This window comes from Mesitornis unicolor, unplaced genomic scaffold, assembly GCF_000695765.1.
Source record: "Mesitornis unicolor isolate BGI_N332 unplaced genomic scaffold, ASM69576v1 scaffold4260, whole genome shotgun sequence".
In the NCBI taxonomy this organism is placed as follows: Eukaryota; Metazoa; Chordata; class Aves; order Mesitornithiformes; family Mesitornithidae; genus Mesitornis; species Mesitornis unicolor.
In genome coordinates this window covers 189-19,629 of record NW_010157514.1, presented here as the reverse complement: position 1 = coordinate 19,629, position 19,441 = coordinate 189, and the positions used below count along the sequence as shown (strand labels likewise).

The following is a 19,441-nucleotide window of genomic DNA, read 5'->3' as shown; positions in this document are numbered from 1 at the left end:
ATCAGTTTATCAGGGATCTCACTTTGATCTCCAGGATGACTGGCAATCAGCTCTGTGTCCACACATACATTGCCATTAATGAACGTGGATTTCGGTAACTTGCTAAATGCTGACCTACGTTCCAAGTCCAAATGAAGTTACAGCTATGGTAACATGCTGTTGTTGATAGCTTTAAGACTTTATTCAAAGTGCTTCAATTTGACTTTTTGATTTACTATACTGTGTGTCATAAATCTGTTTGAAACTTTCGTGTTACAGTTTCTTTCCTGTTTGACAAGCATTATCTGTTTTTACTTTCTCAAAAATACACGTGCTGACAGAACTGCATGAATTCAGAGATGTGTCTTTCTAAAGGTGGTTTGATGTGACCGGGCATCACTCCAACCATATGAAACTACCTCAAATCTGCTTGATTTCATTTTTAATTTCTTGCTTTCTTTGCTTCCTTGTAGAGTGTCTGTCAGCTACCAAATAAACACAGTATATCCACCAAGGAGAAGTGATATCTGCTAACCCTAAAAAAATCAGTTGACCTCTGGTACATCACTGGCATTTATTTAAGGTTGTGTCTTCAAATGTACTTCCACACCCAGCTACTTACAAGATATTGATCTCCTTTGTGTAGTATTGCACTGGTTTTGAATGGGATAGTTAATTTTCTTCATAGCACCTTGTATGGATCTGTGACCAAAACAGTGTTGACAGCACACCAACGTTTTAGCTGCTGCTGAAAAGTGCTTGCACAGTGTCAAGGCCTTCTCTGTTTCTCATGCTGTCCCCCTGACAGCAAGTAGACTGGGGATTACACAAGAAACTGGGATGGGACAGCTGACCCAAACTGGCCAAAGGGATATTCTATACCACATGGCATTGTGCACAGCAATAAAAACTCAAGGAAAGCGAGGAGGAAGGGTGGGTGAGGGCGACTGAGCACTGTTAACAGGTTGCCCAGGGTCCTTGTGGAGTCTCCATCCTTTGAGATATACAAAAGCTGTCTGGATATATTCCTGGGCAAACTGGCTCTAGGCCCCTCTTCAGCAGAGAGGCTGAATCAGGGGGCTTCTGAACTCAACCATTCTGTGATTCGATTCTGTGGGGTTACGGTGTTTGTCTTCCCAAGTAACTGTTACATGTGACATAGCCCTGCTTTCCTGTAGATGGCTAAACATCATCATCACCCCTGCTTATGGGAGGTAGTGAATGAATTCCTTGTTTTGCTTTGCTTGCACACGCTGCTTTCCTTCACTTATTAAACTGTCTGGGTCTTAATCCACAAGTTTTCTCACTTTTACCCTTCCAATTCTTTCCCCCATCCTTGCTGGGGTAAGGGGGTGAGCAATGTGGGGCTTAGCTGCCTACTGGGGTTCACTCACAACAACCATACAGTTAAAGCTTTGGAAAAGTGCTCGGAGAGTATGATAGCATAATTGGTCTCAACATTTTTTGCTTTGTTTTGCAGGGTAATCCTCAAAAGGAGGACACTTGAAGAGAAGCAGCTAGACACAGTAATGCTGTAGTTCATTTCAGTCTTTTTCTTTGAAGCAAGCATCCAAGTATAGGAGACGTATCAAAAAGGTAATAGGTTTAAAACAGCAGGAAATTAGTTAAGTGCTATCACTCTTCTAGGCGGTGAAGCATTGAAAGAAATGTGGGTTAAGTGTTTCTATATGGAAGTTTGAGGAGTATTGAGCAAAAGAACACCAGAAGCTGCTTGGAGCTGTGGCAGAACCAAATTTGCTCGCTGATTCAAACTTTTTAGTTTTTATTATTCTCTTACAAATATGAGTGAAAATAAAAAAATGATGACATTTGTCTGAAAAACAGAGACTCTTTGGGGATTTTTTTAGATAAATTAGGGGGAATATGGAAATATGGATGCAGATGCCAGTAATTTTGCAGGAAAATGGACACGGAAATCTGCAATTTTCATATGTTCCTTAGACCTTCAACACAGATAACTGTACTTGTGTTTGGCTGAATTAAACAAGGTTTGTATCACTGATGAGACTATGTATTTAGTGATGCTTATGTTAAGTGGAATTAATTCTGAAGCTTCAACCATTGGAAATGCAACTTCAGTCTGTCTGCTTGATCAGAATACCAAGCTAACAGAACTGAGATGCTGCAGACCTCTAGAAAACCAACCTATGTAAGAAATCATCTCTCCTAACTACATGCACTGTATTGTCATAGAAGTTGTGTACATTGGGAAGAGAAAAAGAGGCTGTATTTGCAGTATTCTCCTTCCCTCCTCATCATGAGAGCTACTGGTCTGCTGGATTCACTTATTGTTACACAGTCAGGACAGTTTTGTCTCGGTGACAATCATATAAACCAGTGCCAATTAAAGGAGGGCAAAGAATTAGGCAGTGGGACAGAATAAGTAGAAAAACTCAAGTACTGCAAGACACCGAAGATCTTTACTGTGTCACAAATAAGTAGATACCACTAATCTTTTGGGTTTTTTACTGGTTTCTGGGAAGAGAGGGAAATTAGGGTAAGGTAAAGGAGAGTGAAGGCTGGAAAGCACCATAGAAATTTTTAAAGAGTTGACTTAAGGCTAGGACAAACTTTGGTGCTTGCTTCCCCCTAAAAAAAAATAGATTATTTTTAATGCTACACTCTAATATTGGAGTTAGGAAGATCAGGGGTATGGAGCTGATTTTGCTGCAGGATCTTGCTATGCTTGGGAAAATGTGATGGAAGTTGGTGTCAGTTACAGGGAATATTTCAGGGTTAGTTCTTGGGAAGGTATGAGTCAGTTCATTGGCTTTGACTAATGTCAGAAGTAATATTACAGCTGGGGTTAGGATTAAGGAACTGGAAAGAGCAGCTGGATGAAGAGAGATTTATGCAGAAGGATATTTAGAAGTTTGAACAATTCAGATGGCAGTAAACAAAGTGAACAGAAGTAAAAATAATGTCTTTTATCTTGGATTTCCTGTTATGGTACAAAGGAAGATTAAGGCAGTGGTTAGATTTTGTGGGTTTTATGTGTTTGAACACACATAAACCTACCTATGGGGAAAAATCATGCTGGTTATACTTAACCAAGCTGAGGTTCTGAGCTCTGCGAGGTCTGGGACAGACATTTCTCTCTGAATTCAGGTAAGCCAGTGGAGCAGGTTATTTCTCAGAACTGTTTTCATTACTGTACAGTAGGTTACCTCCTTTGCTGGCAGCATACATCATCTGTGGGCTTTCCTGACAGAGCTGGGGTAGGGAGCACTCCCATAAGCCCCTCAGTCACCAGGTTGTTAAGTAGCTTCCAGCAAGCACTAGCAGGAGATAAAATCTAATGGCAAAGCAGGACTCTTTGGAAGACAGCTGTCCCCTACCTTAAATCAGAGCGAATCACGTCTCTTGCTGCTTTCAGTTTAACTGTAGAAAGTGAAACAAAACAGGAGCTTCCTCAGTAGTAAAGAACTGTGAAGAGTATGTGTGGGTTTTGGCAATCTAGCACCTGACAGAAGGTGCTGGATATGACTTCTTTAAACTGAAACCTGTCTGAGTGAGACTCGTTCCTATCTAAGTGTGGTTTGTTTTGAATTAAATTGATGGGGAACTAGTTCCAGCTGAAGCTCTGGAATCGGTCGCAAGCTGAAATAAATGGCCCAGTTGGAGCTCTCACAGGTTGAACTGCACCAGAGAGGCATGATTTCCTTGTTATTTTTTCTGGGTCTGTTTGAGTTTCATAACTGGACACCTGCAAGTGCAAATCGGGCACTTTTATACATGCAAACTATGCAGTTCCAGTGTTAGTAGCCAGTGGCAGCAGAGGGTAGGTTTGTTTAACAAGTACCTGGGGTTTGGGGAATTCAGCCTTGTGTCTATGACTCTTATGCAGGTGCAGGAATCTTGGAGCTTAAGCACGCAGTGGTTTGTGTTCCAGAAATGTGACTAAGAAGTTTGGCTAGGTTAAAACCTGTCTTATCCCATTTTCCTTTATATTTCTAAAAAAAATTTCTATCTTTCCCCTTATTTATCTCCATAAAGTTTCTATAGAGGTATAACATAATTGTGGCTAACTGCATCCTGTAAAATCAGAGAGATGGGTTTTACCGTTTGGCATAAGCCTACCTCTCAGTAGCATAAGCAAATACCAGATGTTAAATACTCTGCAGGAAGAAAGCTTGACATGAAACAAACATTTATTAAAAAGGACTGTACAGACAAATTAAACAGGTAGCACACTGTTACTCCTACTGGGAACAGGAATAAAATATTTAAAACACAGAAGCCAGGGAAAGCGCCAGATATTGCTTAAAATACCTAAATGCTAAAATGAAAACCTATGTTGGAGGAATTAGAAAACTCTAAAATAAAGGAAAGCACTTTTATTTCTTTTAAGTGCTAGTAAAGTCTCAATTTCTGGAATAGTATGCTATTTAGAGTAACACATCAATGGGTATTTCTTAAAAATTAGATTCTGTAACTTGAAGCCACTGGCAGGTTCCGTCAGTCAGTGTCCTGTTCAGAAGGGTAAAGCTGAATTCAGGAAGTGCAAGTATTAAAATTTGCCTTAAATTTTCTGTATCGTTAACGGTGTCCTTGGCACTAAAGTTTGAACAACTGATAGACCCCAGCTTGGATACAAAAATTTCTATAGCAAAGCCTTCAGACACAGTAGAGTGTTTGCATCCATTTAGCATGAGTTTAAGGCAGGGGAAGAGGCTTGTGATTTTTTTGCCCTTTGGTTGCAGAACAACAGGACTATCTGTCCTTTGAGGCATGTGAGGAAGCAGCAAAAGACCCTGGGACCATCTACAGCAAAAGAATCCAGTTATTTTCTTGTCACTTGAATACTTATTGAAAAGGGAATGACAAAGCCAGGGTTAAACCAGACTTTAGTAATGTAGAAGTCTTGTAAGCTTTGAGTAGGGTCTCTTTGTGGCTACCAAGAGAATTTAACCCAAATAAGAATGAATTTATGCCAAGTGAAGAAGCATCCTCAAAGAACCTGAGGTACAAAGGAAGCGGCCGCTGTTGCTCCACAGAGCAAAAATGCAGTAGACTTGTGGTAAGAACAGCTTCCTCCTGACTAAAAAACAAGAAATCAATTTGAGAAAGGCGCCTGGGAGAAAAGGGTCCGGGGCTCTCATGAGAAGAACTCTTCAGTTAAACTTCCTTAAATAATTAGTGATAGAAAAGGAGACTACTGCTTCCCTATGAAAGACAGTGCTTCCCTCCCTCCTCCCACCCACAGGATCCCTTAATACATAATACAGATTTTTGTCTTCTTGAAATAGAGTCATAGAATATCTCAAATTGGAATGGACCCATAAGGATCATCAATTCCAACTCCCTGCTCCTCGCAGCACTACCTGACACTAAACCATATGACTAAGAGCGTTGTCCGGATACACACTGAACTCCTGACAGGCTTGGTGCTGGGACCGCTTCCCTGGGGAGCCTGTTCTAGTGACCAGCCATCTCTCAGCGAAGAACATTTTCCCCATGTCCAATCTGAGCTTCCCCTGATGCAGCTTCACTCCATTCCCCTGTGTCCTGTCGCTGGTCACCATAGATATATCAGAACCTCCCCCTCGAGAAAGCTGTAGACTGCAATAAGGTCCCCCCTCAGCCTTTTCTTCTCCAAGCTGAACAAGCCAAATGACCCCAGCCACTCCTCTTAAGTCTTGCCCTTGAGACTGTTCACCATCTTTGTCACCCTCCTCTGGCCACGCTCTAGTATTTTGATGCTCTTTTTACACTGAGGTGCCCCAAACCGCACATGGTACTTGAGGCTGCACTGGTGCAGTGTAGAGTGGGCAATCATCTCCATCGACCGACTAGCGACGCTGTGCTTGATGCACCCCAGGACACAGCGAGCCCTTTGGCTGCCGGGGCACGCTGCTGACTCACGTTTGGTTACACTCATTCTCAGCAACGCTCTATTCATATGGCAGCACTTCACAAAGGATGTGAAAGCAGATTTGTAAATGCTCGTACATGATAGATACAAACACAGTATGTCATAAAAAAAAGCTCTGTTAAATGTGAGGGAGCAAAAGTCTAGTTTAAAAAAGAAAAAATACAGAACTGCCATACTAAATCATTAAATGGTGTATCCTTTAAGCATACTTCAGTTTAGAGCTCTAGAGATTTCCCAAGAAAGAATAAATCTGGCAAAGGAACAGTGAAGTGAGAGCAGCTGCAACTAACCCTATCTATTTCAGAACTGTAAATTAAAGTTTCTACAAGTCTTTCTATTCACACTACTTCATTGCAGAGTATTTGTCCATACTCGCCACTACTTAAATTGATGTACAGCTGTCACCAAAGTATGCTGCTCTCATGTATGCACTTTGGGGGAGTCCATGTACTGTCCCTTAACTCTGTGTGCATCTTCTCTTAAACTCGGTAGGAGCTGGTCTGTACAGGGCAGGCAGCATGTGGCTGCTCTGACATTTACAAGTAGAATCCAGTATTTGCGTTAGGAAACGTGCATAACAGCAGAGTTGGTGCACGACTGCCTTTTGGAGTGTGAGTTCAGACTGTCCTCTGTTATTGCTATTTCACAGAGACGGAATCGCAGTAATTCAGGTAACAGAATCTGTTCTTTACACATTTTCAGGGGCACGTGGTCCACATTCTCTCCCTGCTGTTGGCTATGAAACGGTAAAGCGGGAGAATACCAACTGAACTTGGCATAAATTATAGGACTGTAATCAATAAAATACTGATATACTTTATGGCGGAGTTGGGAAACTAATGGCAGCGTATGCGATTTGGCCAGCAAAATTGGTTTACGTGGTTCTGTTCAGTCCCTGGCATTTGGCAAAGTTTCGAGGAAAGACTTGGGGCTTCCCTGTTTTTCCAGTTTAACAAGCAAAGATCTCAATATAACCACTCTAGTATAATAGTAGAGGAAAACCTGGGCTAAAGAGAGAAGAATGTAAACAGGCACTTTGTGCCTCCTGACTTGAGATCAGTTTAGACAACGAAGACGGTGACAAAACTGGGATTAGAAATGACTTCAGGTTTTAAGCCCCAGTTCTGTAGTTGGGTCACTGCCATCCTCCCCCTTGCAGGAACTTTCATGTGAGATGAAATAAAGGGAAGACGTGGATACAGGGAGTGGTCTAAAGGGTTCTTTTGGCACACATACAGAGCAAGGAAAAAAAAAAACCTGGGCTGGAGTAAAACTTACTTGAAAGTGGCCTATTAAAAGGTACAAAAATGGGAAGCTTTTGTTGAGGGAGGACGATGACACCAAAGCCAGGCAGATCGGTGAAATACATCATTTTCAGTTTACGCTGTTCCTGGTGCATGTTACTGACCTTCCCTGTGCTCCAGTGGAGGATTTGTCTGCCAAGGGAGATTTTGGCTGTGTAAACCAGGAACAGAGGATGTGCAGATTGGCTGACGTTGCAGTCTGTGCACATGGAGATTTGGGGTAATTCATGCATGTTTCCTAGAGAACCACAGTGAGCTGGTTGGCTGTAGAGCCTACGAGGACCACTAATACAGTTCACTTGAGCCTTGTACTTAAGTCAATCTGTCTTCTGACTGCTGAAAATAATACCATAGTAAGACGTTAAAGTATAAAAAATTACATCATTTTTAGAAATTCGTACACAGCCAGCAACTTGATCTTCCTTCCACGTTTTAGGTCAAGTTTGAGGAAATGGTACAACCAAACTCCAGTAAATCAAAACTCACTTGTGTCCTTCATGCACTGATTTCTTGTATGACCAATTTCTTTTTCCCCCTGAACATTTCCTGTATAAAGAGCTCTACTGGATACCTAAACCCATGCAGTCTTACTAGCTTGGAAAACAAATTGTCGTTTAGTGAAACGAACAGTCTGCTATTTCAGCACTTCAAATAGTCTCCTGTTATCAGGAGAAAGCAGAGTAATCCTTTAGTAACATCTGTTTTTAGAAAAGCATTTGTGGTGAGCACATCTGGCCAACGGGAATAGCCTGGCATTCAGGATACTTGCATAAGAATTCTAGTTTGTTTAGGAGTCCGGAGGTGGAATGATTGAAATGTTTAACTGTAGCACCAGTAATACTTACTTTCCTAAAACCAAATCCTAAGGACTGGAAGGAAATTTAAGACAGAACAGGAACATTGTGCTTACATCGCATTAAATAGAAAACAATGGGTTGGTCATACGTGAGTCTGCACTTCAGTAAAGTCTGGCCACATTTGCAGTTCTACTGGAAGAGTACTGGAACACGCCTTTGCTTGGCAGTCTTCTGCGTTTCATTCGTCCTGTTTCCTCTTGGGCTTTTTGGGGTTCCGAGATCGGCTCTTTGCTTTGCAGAGCGGACATATGGGCGCATTCCGATGGATTTGTTGGTGACACGACAAACATGCCTGAAATGAGACATCGCAGCCTCTCGTTACTGACATTTAAGTGCTGCCAACTGAAAAACTAGAGTATCTCACTGAAAAGTTCAGCGGGTCCAGGCACATATCAGTAAGTTTAACATTAAATTCTATTTTGTGTTAAATGTTCCACATGTTTTAAAGATGTTTACGTGCATAGTAGCTCACTAACCCAGAGAAGTTACAGTGAAAGCCAACTGCGGGGTCACAGAATTCAAGGCAGGAGCAGGTGACTGGGTGAATTCTACGTATTTAACACAAGGTACAGGACTCTGCCCTTTTGCTCCACGCTAAGCCCTTTAACTTCCCTTTGGCTGAAGCTTGTTACTTCCAGAAAGGCTTTTCAATGGCCATACTCCAGATAGTAAGTACTTAACTACAGAATGTTCTTGCATCCATTTGCCTCCTTAGTCAGGGAATCTTTGGAGGTTGGAAGGGATGAATATCCCTGTGGAATTACTTAGCTCTGTTTACTGACTACAGGAGGAGCTGAGTAAAACTGTCACTGAAGTACCTGTGGTTAGATAAATACATACATTAGTCTTGACTTGAAGATCCCAAGAAGTGCAGAAACAATCACCTCTCCTGGTAATCTGTACCATCAGTAATTACTCTCCCCTCATAAAATGTGTGTTGCTTCTAATATGAATCCATTTGGGATTAACTCCCAGCTTTTAGTTTTTATTTTGCCCAGCATTTATTTTTCTTACGTGCCTTTCTCCCACGTGAAACAAGAGGAGTGGGAATTGCCTACATCTCTGCTGATGGAGACTCTTAAGTCATAAAGGAGTCAAACTGTATTTGTTCTTAACCCTTGATGAGTGGTGCTGCTACTTTAAGTTTACTGGGGTCGCTCTTGATTTGAACCACTGCAGGAAAAATTGGAAAGGGGACACATCATTTTTTCCTTTTTTGTAAGTATTGATCAACTTTATAAACATAATAGTTCCAACGAGAAAACCCAGCACGTTGCATCTCCTGACCTTCATTGGAGGTGGCTGTTGTCTGAAGGTTGCTGTCTGTCTGGTATCTTGTTTCCTGGCCACTTGCAGCTGCTGGGCGGCTGCTGCAGCTGCAGCCAGAGACTCTGGGATGGGAGGCTCCTGTGGTTCTGTCTGCCATTCTGCTTTCTGCTTTTCAAAGTAGCTAGACAAAAGGAAAACAAAACATATAACCACCTTCTGGAGTGTTCTATTAGTTTGCAAAGGATATTTTGTGTTGTAATGAATCACATTGCCCTGTCATGTTCCTCCACTAGAGTCAAATTGCCTACACTTAGACGCCACTTGGACTAGCTCATCAATAGAACTGGTAGTACTTTCCTCTGCACTTGTATACTTCAGCCAGATTGTCAGCTTCTAAGGCATCTTCACGTACAGCTGCATATAAATCCAATAGGATGGAAAACAGAAAACACACATTTAGTATTTAACAGCTTGAGATACACCTCTGTCAGACCTTGGTTTTTATATTCTATGCTGTTAAAATTAATAACTTTTATATGCAATAGATCAATACATTCTTTGTACTCTCAAAGTGCTTGGAATGGAAAACAGCATTTCTGAAGAAATGCAAAAGAAATCCTGAAAACTACGTGCTGTGAAAGCGATGCCGAATGTGCTGGGCATGAAGAGAAATGCAAGTGTCTTAAAACATCAGTTCTGCAAAGGACAGTGAATAGAAGCTAATTCTGTCACCTTCCCTCACTTAGGTTATACCTAAAAATGAAACTGTAATTTTTAATCCAAATCTATTCCACATCTAGGGTAAACTTACTTGTGGCAGTCACAGGAATATGGCTAAATGCCACTGCCGTAGGAATGCAGCAAAAGTAAAATTCTGACTAGCGGCAGCAGAACAAAAGTAAAATGACAAAATAACCACTAGAATCGAGAGAAGGTATAAGGCCAGATGATGCTTGCTTTGGACACTTACTCAAGGGACAGTTTCTCTTCCTCCTCACACAGATCTGGCAGCCTCTGCAATCCCAGAGTCATCCGCAGAGCATCTACGTGCTCCTTCAGGGGTTTGTACTCCTCGTGCAGGCGACGAGTAGACTCCAGGAGCTTGTTGAGATCGTTCTCCGATTGCTTGATAGTGTTTTCCATCTGGAACAGGAGGGTGGGCATGGCTTTAATAGCTCTGTGAGTCAGAGGCTATCAAAAGGAAGAGATTTTTCTCAAATTGGAAGAGATTGGAGACTGCAGGAGTAAAACGAAGAGTTAAGATATCGGGCGCATTAAGAAATTAGTTTAAAAAAAGGTGTGCTCAACCTATATGACCTTCTGGACAACAGAAAATGCAGGCAGGCTACAGATAAGCCAGCAAGTGAGGAGCTGTGGAAAACTCAAGGGACATTAACAAAGAAATCAAAGTAGAATAAACTGATTTTCTTTGTTTCTAAAATACCTGAACGCCAATGGTTAGAAGTTAACAGACAAGCTGAGGAAAGGTTCCTGCTTCTCTAAATGCGAAAAGCAGCAGAGAAAAAGACAGGAAAAAGGGGAGGATGAAACAGAGACTGAGGTTATGCAGCTGGGCAGGGGAATAGACATTTCAAGTGACAAATAAATGCAGCCCGCACATCCAGTGCAGAGCTTGTACTTGCGTACATTGTGGGAGCTTTTTTTTTTCTGGTGCAAAACACAGATACCTTCCGAGCTAGAAAACACTGTACAGTCATGTAAGTGCCCTAACGTGATGTAAAATCTGCACTTTAAAAATAGATATCCCCCATTTAGCCCCTCTAATTGACTCATCTTCCTTGTTTATAAACTGTTTTTCTCTTATTTGTATTAATTCCCTTCAGGCTGGTGCTTCTTAATGTCTGGAGGTTTCACTCAGTGATGAAGCTCAGCTTTTACTAAGAACTTAACAGATACGTTTTTCCAAAATCTCTTTTCTTCCCAAAACCTCCCATCAAAAGTCCAACCCAGCTGCCAAAGTTTCTCTGTTTCCAGGTGCTACATGAGAAAAGCCTAACAGGAAAACCAGTTTGCTGTGGGACTAACAAAGTGATGTTACTGTGGCTACTGGTCAAGTTGTAGCCACAGTGGGTTTGGTTATCTGTCCTCTTGGTGCAAATGCCTATGGCAGCATTACAAAATACCCTGCCCAACATAGGACTAAACAATTATCCTGAGGTAAATTTACTCTGCTTTCCTTGTAGGACCATAGGATGGTGGTGTAACACCCAGATTATTGACCCAGTGATAGTTCACTGATGCACACAATTCCACAACCTGTGGAGTGATAAACAGCTGTGTTTTAGGCTGTCCACAGCTGGACTGTTGCATACCACATTAATGTCAGCGTGGATCAGTCGCAGCTCCTCCACGTGGGCCATCTTCTCTTGCAGCAGGAGGTCCATTTCCTGTTTGTATTCTTTCAGGTGCCTCTCCTCGGACTCCAAGGCTTCAAATTCTGCTTTCAGCCGTGCCTTTATTTTTTCCATCTGCAAAGTCTTATTTCTGGATCCCAGGCGTAATTAAAAATACAGAGACAACAGTAAGTCACTGCATCATATTTTTGTGAGGTGTCAGTTTATATATGAATAGATGGAAGAAGGTGATAGCAGTAATAGGCAAGGGTGAGACTAAATGTGTCCGAGAAAGGATGAGGTGCAATGAGAGAACTGAATTCTGATCCCAGCTCTTTTGCTGAACTTTTCAGTCCTATGGGAATTCTTGTACTGCATTATGAAATTAACAGAACATTGTCAGACTTTGGCAGTTACTGTAGATTCACTGAATTTAATCTGTACCAATAGAGTTCTACTGCATCAGTTCACTTGGATAACCTAGTTCCAAGATAGAGAAATCCAGAAAATCTGGGAGGTTTAGCACAGGATTCTGAGAAAGGATGTAAATGTAAAATGAATCACAGGTGAATAAAGTGTCATATATACTGACTAAATTTGCACTAATATGAACTGCTGAAACACTAACTTCAACTGCAGGTTAAAGAAAATTCCAGAGTGATGACATAACAGAACAGTAAAACGTCAAATTACGCTGGCTGTCAAGATCCCTCTTGCAAGTAACTCTGTGTTCTCTTGGTTCTTTGCTAAGATCTAATACCTGTTACATATTTCTGAATGTTTCTGCCCATATCATGCATTCTGATTTTTTTTCAGTTGTGACAATCTGTAGTTCCATAGCAAAAACGTTCACATACTCAGTCCTTATCTCTCTCATCAAAGCTTACAATCAAAGAGTGTGATTTTCAGTCATCAGTTTTAAGCAGCAGAACAGCCGACTGCTGCTGAACAGAACAAACAAACTGGTTTTGTTCCTGCCATTTAGGTAATGACAAAGCCTTAGTTATCTTTCCTGTACTGGAAGTCAGACTATGATGCTGGGTAACCAACGTGTAGACAACACGTAGATGTTTCTAACAAGGAGCTGTGATGTCTGACAGCAGTCACTAAGTGTGCAGAGTTTGTCGTAGGATTTGTCATCAGTCAGTTCACTCTAATTTTCTTTTATCTCCTCCCAGCCAGAACACTGAGGTCCAGTCTTCAGGTACTGCCTTTATTTCATGACAGGGTTTATTTCTGTGGAACTGCTTAATGCATATAAATAAGCATGTACAGATATGTTTGGATTGTGGGCATATACATGTAGAGCATAGCAGCATTCCACTGACTACAAATGATATGTATACATCTATAGATGCAGGTACAGAAATAGATACAGGTCTTTGAAATGAGATGTCAGAATCCCTTCAAAAACAACTCAGCTGCACTTAGTTAAGGAACAGAGATCAACCACAAGAATGGGCTGTTTATTTGATTTTGGTTGTGAGGGCATTTTTCCTCTCTGCCTGTAGAATAATACATGGAATGCAGATTAAAATAAAGCCTGCCCAATCTATCAAAGGTGTGTCTGTAGATAAAAGAAATTCTCGTGTTTAGTTTGAAGGAAAATCTTCATAGAATGCAAGCTCCTTTTAAAAGATATGAGGATAAAAAAACAGGCTTATTTGGTCAGATTTCGTTAAAGACGACTCACGATTGACAGCAATTTTGCAAGTAGGATTGACTTTTTGACGTTTTTAAAATTTAAAATATATTTAAGCAACTTTCTTGATACTTCATTGTACACTAAAGCCAGTAACATCAACGTCACCTTATTCCACAAACTAATACCAAAAGGTCTTATTTACAGTTTATATCTAGCCTTTGAATTCATTATCAGAAAACCAAATGCACCATAAGTTTCCAAATACAGGATACCACTCTCTGAAAAGATAATTTAATGAGATATTTAAATTAAGTGTTATAATAATTACACCACAAGCTGCAGTAGGCCATATTTAGATCTGTATTTTAAAACAGAGACCTAGAGTTGAGTAGAAAAGCACTGTTCTTACTTTGCCAAGTATGTGTTGTCCCATCCCTGTCCACAAACAGTTTGGACGTGCTATACACACCGATATTTTTGCTTGATCTTTGTGGTACTGCATGGAGGTGGCTGAGGACTGTTTTAACGCTGCCTAATTTGCCTCTTCCATGGGTAAAAGGTGCTTCTGAGAGGTGCCACTACCAGGCAGAAGCCTCTGTGGCCACCAGCGCCTTTGTCCCTCGCCCTCTCTCCCCATGGCCCCTCTCCAGCTGTCATGTCCCCAGACACCTCTCACTGTCAGCAAGCCTTGCACCACCCAGCTCCATTCGAAATGGCTCCCCTCGCTTGCTCTGTCATGAGTTTGGCTTTTGAACGCAGCAATGCCAACTAAATACACACAGCTCGGGCCCCTCCTAAGCCCAAGGGTGGAGCTGCCCTGCCCCACGCTAAGGAAAAGGCACAAATTCCCGGTGCATAGCGCCGCGGTGTCCCCATCCATCCCCCACGTTACACCCCTGTTTCGGAGCGGTGGCCAACAAGAGCAGGTGGGGATCCCCCCCGGGGCTCCTCGGCCCCGGGCGGGCGGGGAGCGGCGCGGAACGGAGCGGGCTCGGCGCTAGCTCCGCTGCTCCCCCCGCGTAGCACAAATTCCGTGTCCCCCCCCCCTTGCGCATAAATAATAGATCTATGACAGCGAGCATCAGGAACAAGAAATAATAAATAAAAGGGGTTTAAAAAAACCCCGGCTTGCGGCCCGACACCACTCCCCCAGCTGCGTGGGGCCCTTCCCACCACGCACTCTGCCTTCTCCTGCTGCCACTCGGGGCTGGATCCCTGGAAATGCGCGACCATCGCCGCCCTTCGCTGCGCAGTCAGTCCGGCGGCGACTCCCAGCAGGAGATGCTCCTTCGCTACGTGGAAAAAACATGTATTTTCGGCTCTTACCACAAGGCCCAGCGGCTGGTTTGCTTTCCCTCAGGAGCACAATAGCTACTTTCAGATCGATGCAACTCCTCCGCTCCCCCGAGGAAAAAAGCTGCTTCGCGTTAACTGATGCGGCACAAAGCAAACGTACCTGATCTCCTTGATGCTCTCGAGTTTACACATAATTTCTTGCTCATCTGCCATGCTTTTCACTCCCGATTTAAAGCTCTCGTGGAATGTACGAAATGCCAGGGGGGGGTTAGTAAAAAAGAAAAAAAACATACAATAGACACAATGTAGTCACCCCCTCCCAGCATACGGTGTCTGAGGCTGTGCGGCAGGCGCTGGTGGGACCTCTGGGACTTGGAGTCCAGGTCCCCGCTGCTGCCCGGGCAGTCCGGCAGCACGGAGACTACAGCACCCACAAGGCAGAGCAGAGCTTTCCTGCCCTTCTTCCTGCAACTACATTTTAAATCAATTTGTCACGCCTCATTATGTCAAAGGTTGTTACGAGTGCGAAGAGGCTTCCTCCGGAGGGCTGTGCGATGTTTAGCATTTCGTTACAATGATTTCATCAAAATACACACTAAGAGGCTGCTGAAGGAGTTCACGATTTTGATTACAAACTTTTTGGACACTGGCATGGTTTAGATAGGGTTCGATCACCCAATGACTCCTCCCCACCTGGAAAGGGAAAGTGGGAAAAGGGAAGAAGACTCTTGGGTTGAAATAGAAACAGATTTAATATAATAATAACAATAACAACAGCAGCAGCACCACCACCACCACCACCCCCAGTAACAACACCACCACCCCCAGTAACAACAACAACAACAACAACACCCCCCAGTATTAACAGCAATATTAATATGAAGTACACAAAGCTATGCTCAGCTGACACAGTGGTTGCAGTGAGCGGGGCAGTAGGCCTCAGGAGCAGAACAACAGATGAGACCCTCCAGAGATGATGACCATTGAGGAAAGAGGGCCATCCTCAGTAAAGTCCTCATTTTATAGTGAGCGTGATGTTTATGGTATGGATTCCTTGGCTAACTGAAAACTGCTGAAGACCTTGATCACTGCATACCAGCGTTGGCCAAAAACTAAACCAAAGTGTCTTATCGTCTTTGTTTCCACTAACTGGAGTACGGCAATCTTTGCAGAAATGCAGCTTTCCTAAATAGAAAATTGGTTCTACCTCAGCGAAGCCAGGACAGACACAAAGAGAAGCTGTAGCCATTATTACTACAGTGCTGTTTTCTGCTGGATGCTCTCAGTGGTGTGACTGTACCTGGAGTTCAGAAAAGACATATTTTGTTCTTTAGGTTTTTCTTTTTTGTTTCTGCTACTATGGAAAGAGAATGCAAATAAAAGTGTTGGATTGAGGAAAGTGACCATTTGCCTTTCTGTGGCTATTCTAGCCAAGAATATCAGAGCACTTTACAGAGACTGCTGAACAGTCTCTCAGTCTTTCCTCAGCCAGATGATAATTTTTCTTTGACTTCTGTAATGCACTAAGCACTGTGTTTTACATTATGAAGATAACAGTTAAATCTCAACTCTTTGGAGGGTCTCTTCCAGGATCTGCCCTAAGGGATTCACAGCGTAAATTCATGATTCTTCACCTGTATGGCCAAGTATTTCCTCTGGGTTTTACCAGCTCTGATGGCCATGCTGGGCTGAAGGGTGGGCACATGGGGATGAATGTTAAGCTCAAGGTCTGGGCAGTTAAAAAAAAAATAGGAAAATTCAGCAAATCTAAACTTGTGTGTGTGACAGATGCACAAGCAGCAGTGCTGTAGCCTTAGTGAACATAGCAGCCCACTCACCAGTCAGTAGTGTGAGCCTGATGAGAACAGGGCAATTATGCTGGAATATATTACATATTCCAATATGCAATATGTACAATATAAAGAGGGCAGGCTTCTTTGATGCATGATTTAAATAGATGAACTAATTGATTTGAGGGGGTAGGAGACAAGATAGCTCCAGCGGGCCAGTGAATCTTGTTGCTAAGACACTGAAGGAGTGAACGCAGGCAGGGGGAGGGTAAGAGAAAGTCCCCTCTCACAGGAGCGACGTGAATCCCAGGCAGTATTTTCATTTTGGATTTTACAGGCTAAACCAAAAGGTCGAGGGCAGAAAATGAAAATGCAGAAGTTCAACTTCTTACTTTGCTCTGCTTTGAATGACATAAAGAAAACCACAAAGTGTTATAAAATATTTGGAAGTTCTTTGACAGGAAGCGAGTCTCCCCACAAGCATTAGCACGTATTTTTCTCTCCTTGTTTAAAAAAAGGACAGAAAATACTACATCTACATATTTCAAAGTGGTCACAGTTTGAGATGTATGGTGTGTTATATGGATTTAGGAATACTTTCAATGGTGTAATACAGATATAGAGATGTTTTTAATTCTACATAAACAATAGTTGAGAAACAATTCTAATCACTGCTCTTCCTCACCTCTGGGGTAGGACCTCCCCGTCCACCCCTGCATTGCTAAGACTCACATCACTGATCTGTTTGGACTCTTCCTGTTTCACTACAGAGGGTGGAGGCTCTCTCCTCACAAGGAGCCACATGGAGAACACAAGCGGCAATGGGTACAAGTTGCATCAGAAGACCTTTAATCTTGATGTAAGAAAGACTTCTTTTACAGTGGGAACAGTCACTGGAACAGCCTCCCTAGGGCTGTGGTAAAGTCCCCATCACGGGAGGTTTTCCAGATGCAATTGGACAGGGTGCTGGATAACGTCATCTGGGCGCCCTTTCCCAAGAACGGTTGGAATGGGTGAGCATTCGAGGTCCCTTCCAACCTGGGCTGTTCTGTGGTTGTGATCCACTGCATTGCATTTGAGCGCAAGGTCTTGCTAGCAGAGGGACTGCAGGGGTGGCTTCTGTAAGAAGGTGCCAGAAGCTTCCCCGGTGTCAGAGGGAGCCAGTTCCAGACAGCTCCAAGATGGACCCACTGCTGGCCAAAGCTGAGCCCATCAGCGACAGTGGTGGCACCTCTGGGATAACGTATTTAAGAAGGGGTAAAAAAGATCTGTGCAACAGCAGCTGGAAGAGAGGAGTCAGGATATGTGAGAAAAGCTCTGCAGACGCAAGTCACGTTTGCTGGATTTTTTCCTACAACTGAGCCACCCAAATTGTACTGGCCCACTTCATATTTTAAGGGAAAGCCGAAACTGGTTTCAGGAAGCTTTGAGAAACCGAAGGCAGTCATCAGCAATGCTGAAACTAATATGAGGCAACCATCCTAGCCATGAGTTCATAACAGCATCCAGTCTTTAAATGTCAAATTTATGCAAAGCCCGAAGTATTTGCATATTTTTTTTTTTGTTAATCTGTGAGAAATTGTGTGTGGGAAGTAATTTGTTAAAGCATTAGGGTATAGAAACATGGCTAAGGTCTTGAAATAAATCTTATAAAACATGGTGCTTTGGAACATAACAGGATGAGAATCTTACCAAAAAATCAGTAAACCCCTAATTGGTAATGGGGTACAGTGGAAAGCGAAAGAATTCACACTGTATATAGAAAAGGAAAAAAAAGGAGGGGAATTCAGATGGAGTTGGTAACTTCTGGAGTATTTGTGAAGGCAGCAAAACTGCCAAGGCCTGAAATCTGTCAAGGCCTGGAAGATTTCTATATTCACAGACAGAGGTAAATCTCCAAGACAGAAAGGGGGGGGAGGGGGGTGCTTCAAAGCTAAGATGAGCAGAACATCCTTGAAGATAAGGAACTAATGAGCTGACACAGCTGCAAGAAACTGGCTTAAATCACAACCCAGAGACAATAAAGGTGAAAAGTTGACAGTGATGAAGACAAGGAGCCTTCATCCCTGTGACCCTCAACGACCACGCCAGGATTTTAGCGCACATGCAACAACAGGCGGAAACTGATGTTAAAGATGGGTTGAGAAAGGCTCTCCTTCCCCTCTGCTCTGCCCTGGTGAGACCACATCTTCCAGTTCTGGGCCCCTCAGCTCAAGAAGGACAGGGACTACTGGAGAGAGTCCAGCGTAGGGCTACAAAGATGATGGAGGGAGTGGAGCATCTCCCTTCTGAGGAGCGGCTGAGGGAGCTGGGTCTCTTTAGTTTGCAGAAGAGGAGACTGAGGGGAGACCTCATTCATGTTTATAAATATTTAAAGGGTGAGTGTCTCGAGGATGGAGCCAGGCTCTTCTCGGTGACAAACAATGATACGACAAGGGGTAACGGACACAAACTGGAACACAGGAGGTTCCAGTTACATTTGAGAAGAAACTTCTTCTCAGTGAGGATGACAGAGCCCTGGACCAGGCTGCCCAGAGAGGTTGTGGAGTCTCCTTCTCTGCAGACATTCAAAACCCGCCTGGACGCCTTCCTGTGTAACCTCATCTGGGTGTTCCTGCTCCGGCAGGGGGATTGGACTGGATGAGCTTTTGAGGTCCCTTCCAATCCCTAACGGTCTGTGATTTCCCCGGAAAACTGTTGAATATGTAAATAACTTTGTAAAAATGTGTGGCTATGATAATGAATGTTACTCTAAATAAAGCTCAACCTATTAGCAGGTGTGCTTTTCAGGCATCCCACTTCCTGAATGCACCCAGCGTGCTGCTAACAAACCTTTGCTTCGCAGAATTTATCCGTCTCTAAATTTGCATTTTGTGAGCGCGTTTCTCACAAACCCGTCCATGTATACGGTAAAAGCACCCATCTGTACCTAGCGAGCCGAAGGATGAAGTCCCTGTGTGTGTAACCTTGGCCCATACCAAAGCTGGGCCTAAACATATTTGAATTTGCTCACGTCCTTTATTTCATCCTCCATTCCTGGCATCTGCAAAA

General features: G+C 43.0%; 1 protein-coding gene across 1 annotated transcript; it reads right to left on the bottom strand.

The window, feature by feature from the left end:
- Nucleotides 1-7,792: 7,792 nt before the first annotated feature.
- Nucleotides 7,793-14,926, bottom strand: ZC4H2 (zinc finger, C4H2 domain containing). Its single transcript, XM_010180301.1, has 5 exons — nt 14,761-14,926; nt 11,639-11,810; nt 10,276-10,448; nt 9,324-9,486; nt 7,793-8,328 (listed from the first exon to the last, which is right to left on the bottom strand). The coding sequence occupies exons 1-5, from the start codon at nt 14,889-14,891 to the stop codon at nt 8,215-8,217; spliced, it is 753 nt and encodes a 250-aa protein (XP_010178603.1). The 5' UTR covers nt 14,892-14,926; the 3' UTR covers nt 7,793-8,214.
- Nucleotides 14,927-19,441: the final 4,515 nt, after the last annotated feature.

Coding starts and splice junctions, on each gene's coding strand:
- ZC4H2 (XM_010180301.1), bottom strand. CDS start 14,891: ATGTTTTTTTTCTTTTTTACTAACCCCCCCCTGGCATTTCGTACATTC. Junction 9,487..10,275: donor GAAGAGAAACTGTCCCTTGA/GTAAGTGTCCAA, acceptor CCTTTTGTCTAG/CTACTTTGAAAAGCAGAAAG. Junction 8,329..9,323: donor AACAGCCACCTCCAATGAAG/GTCAGGAGATGC, acceptor GTCTCATTTCAG/GCATGTTTGTCGTGTCACCA.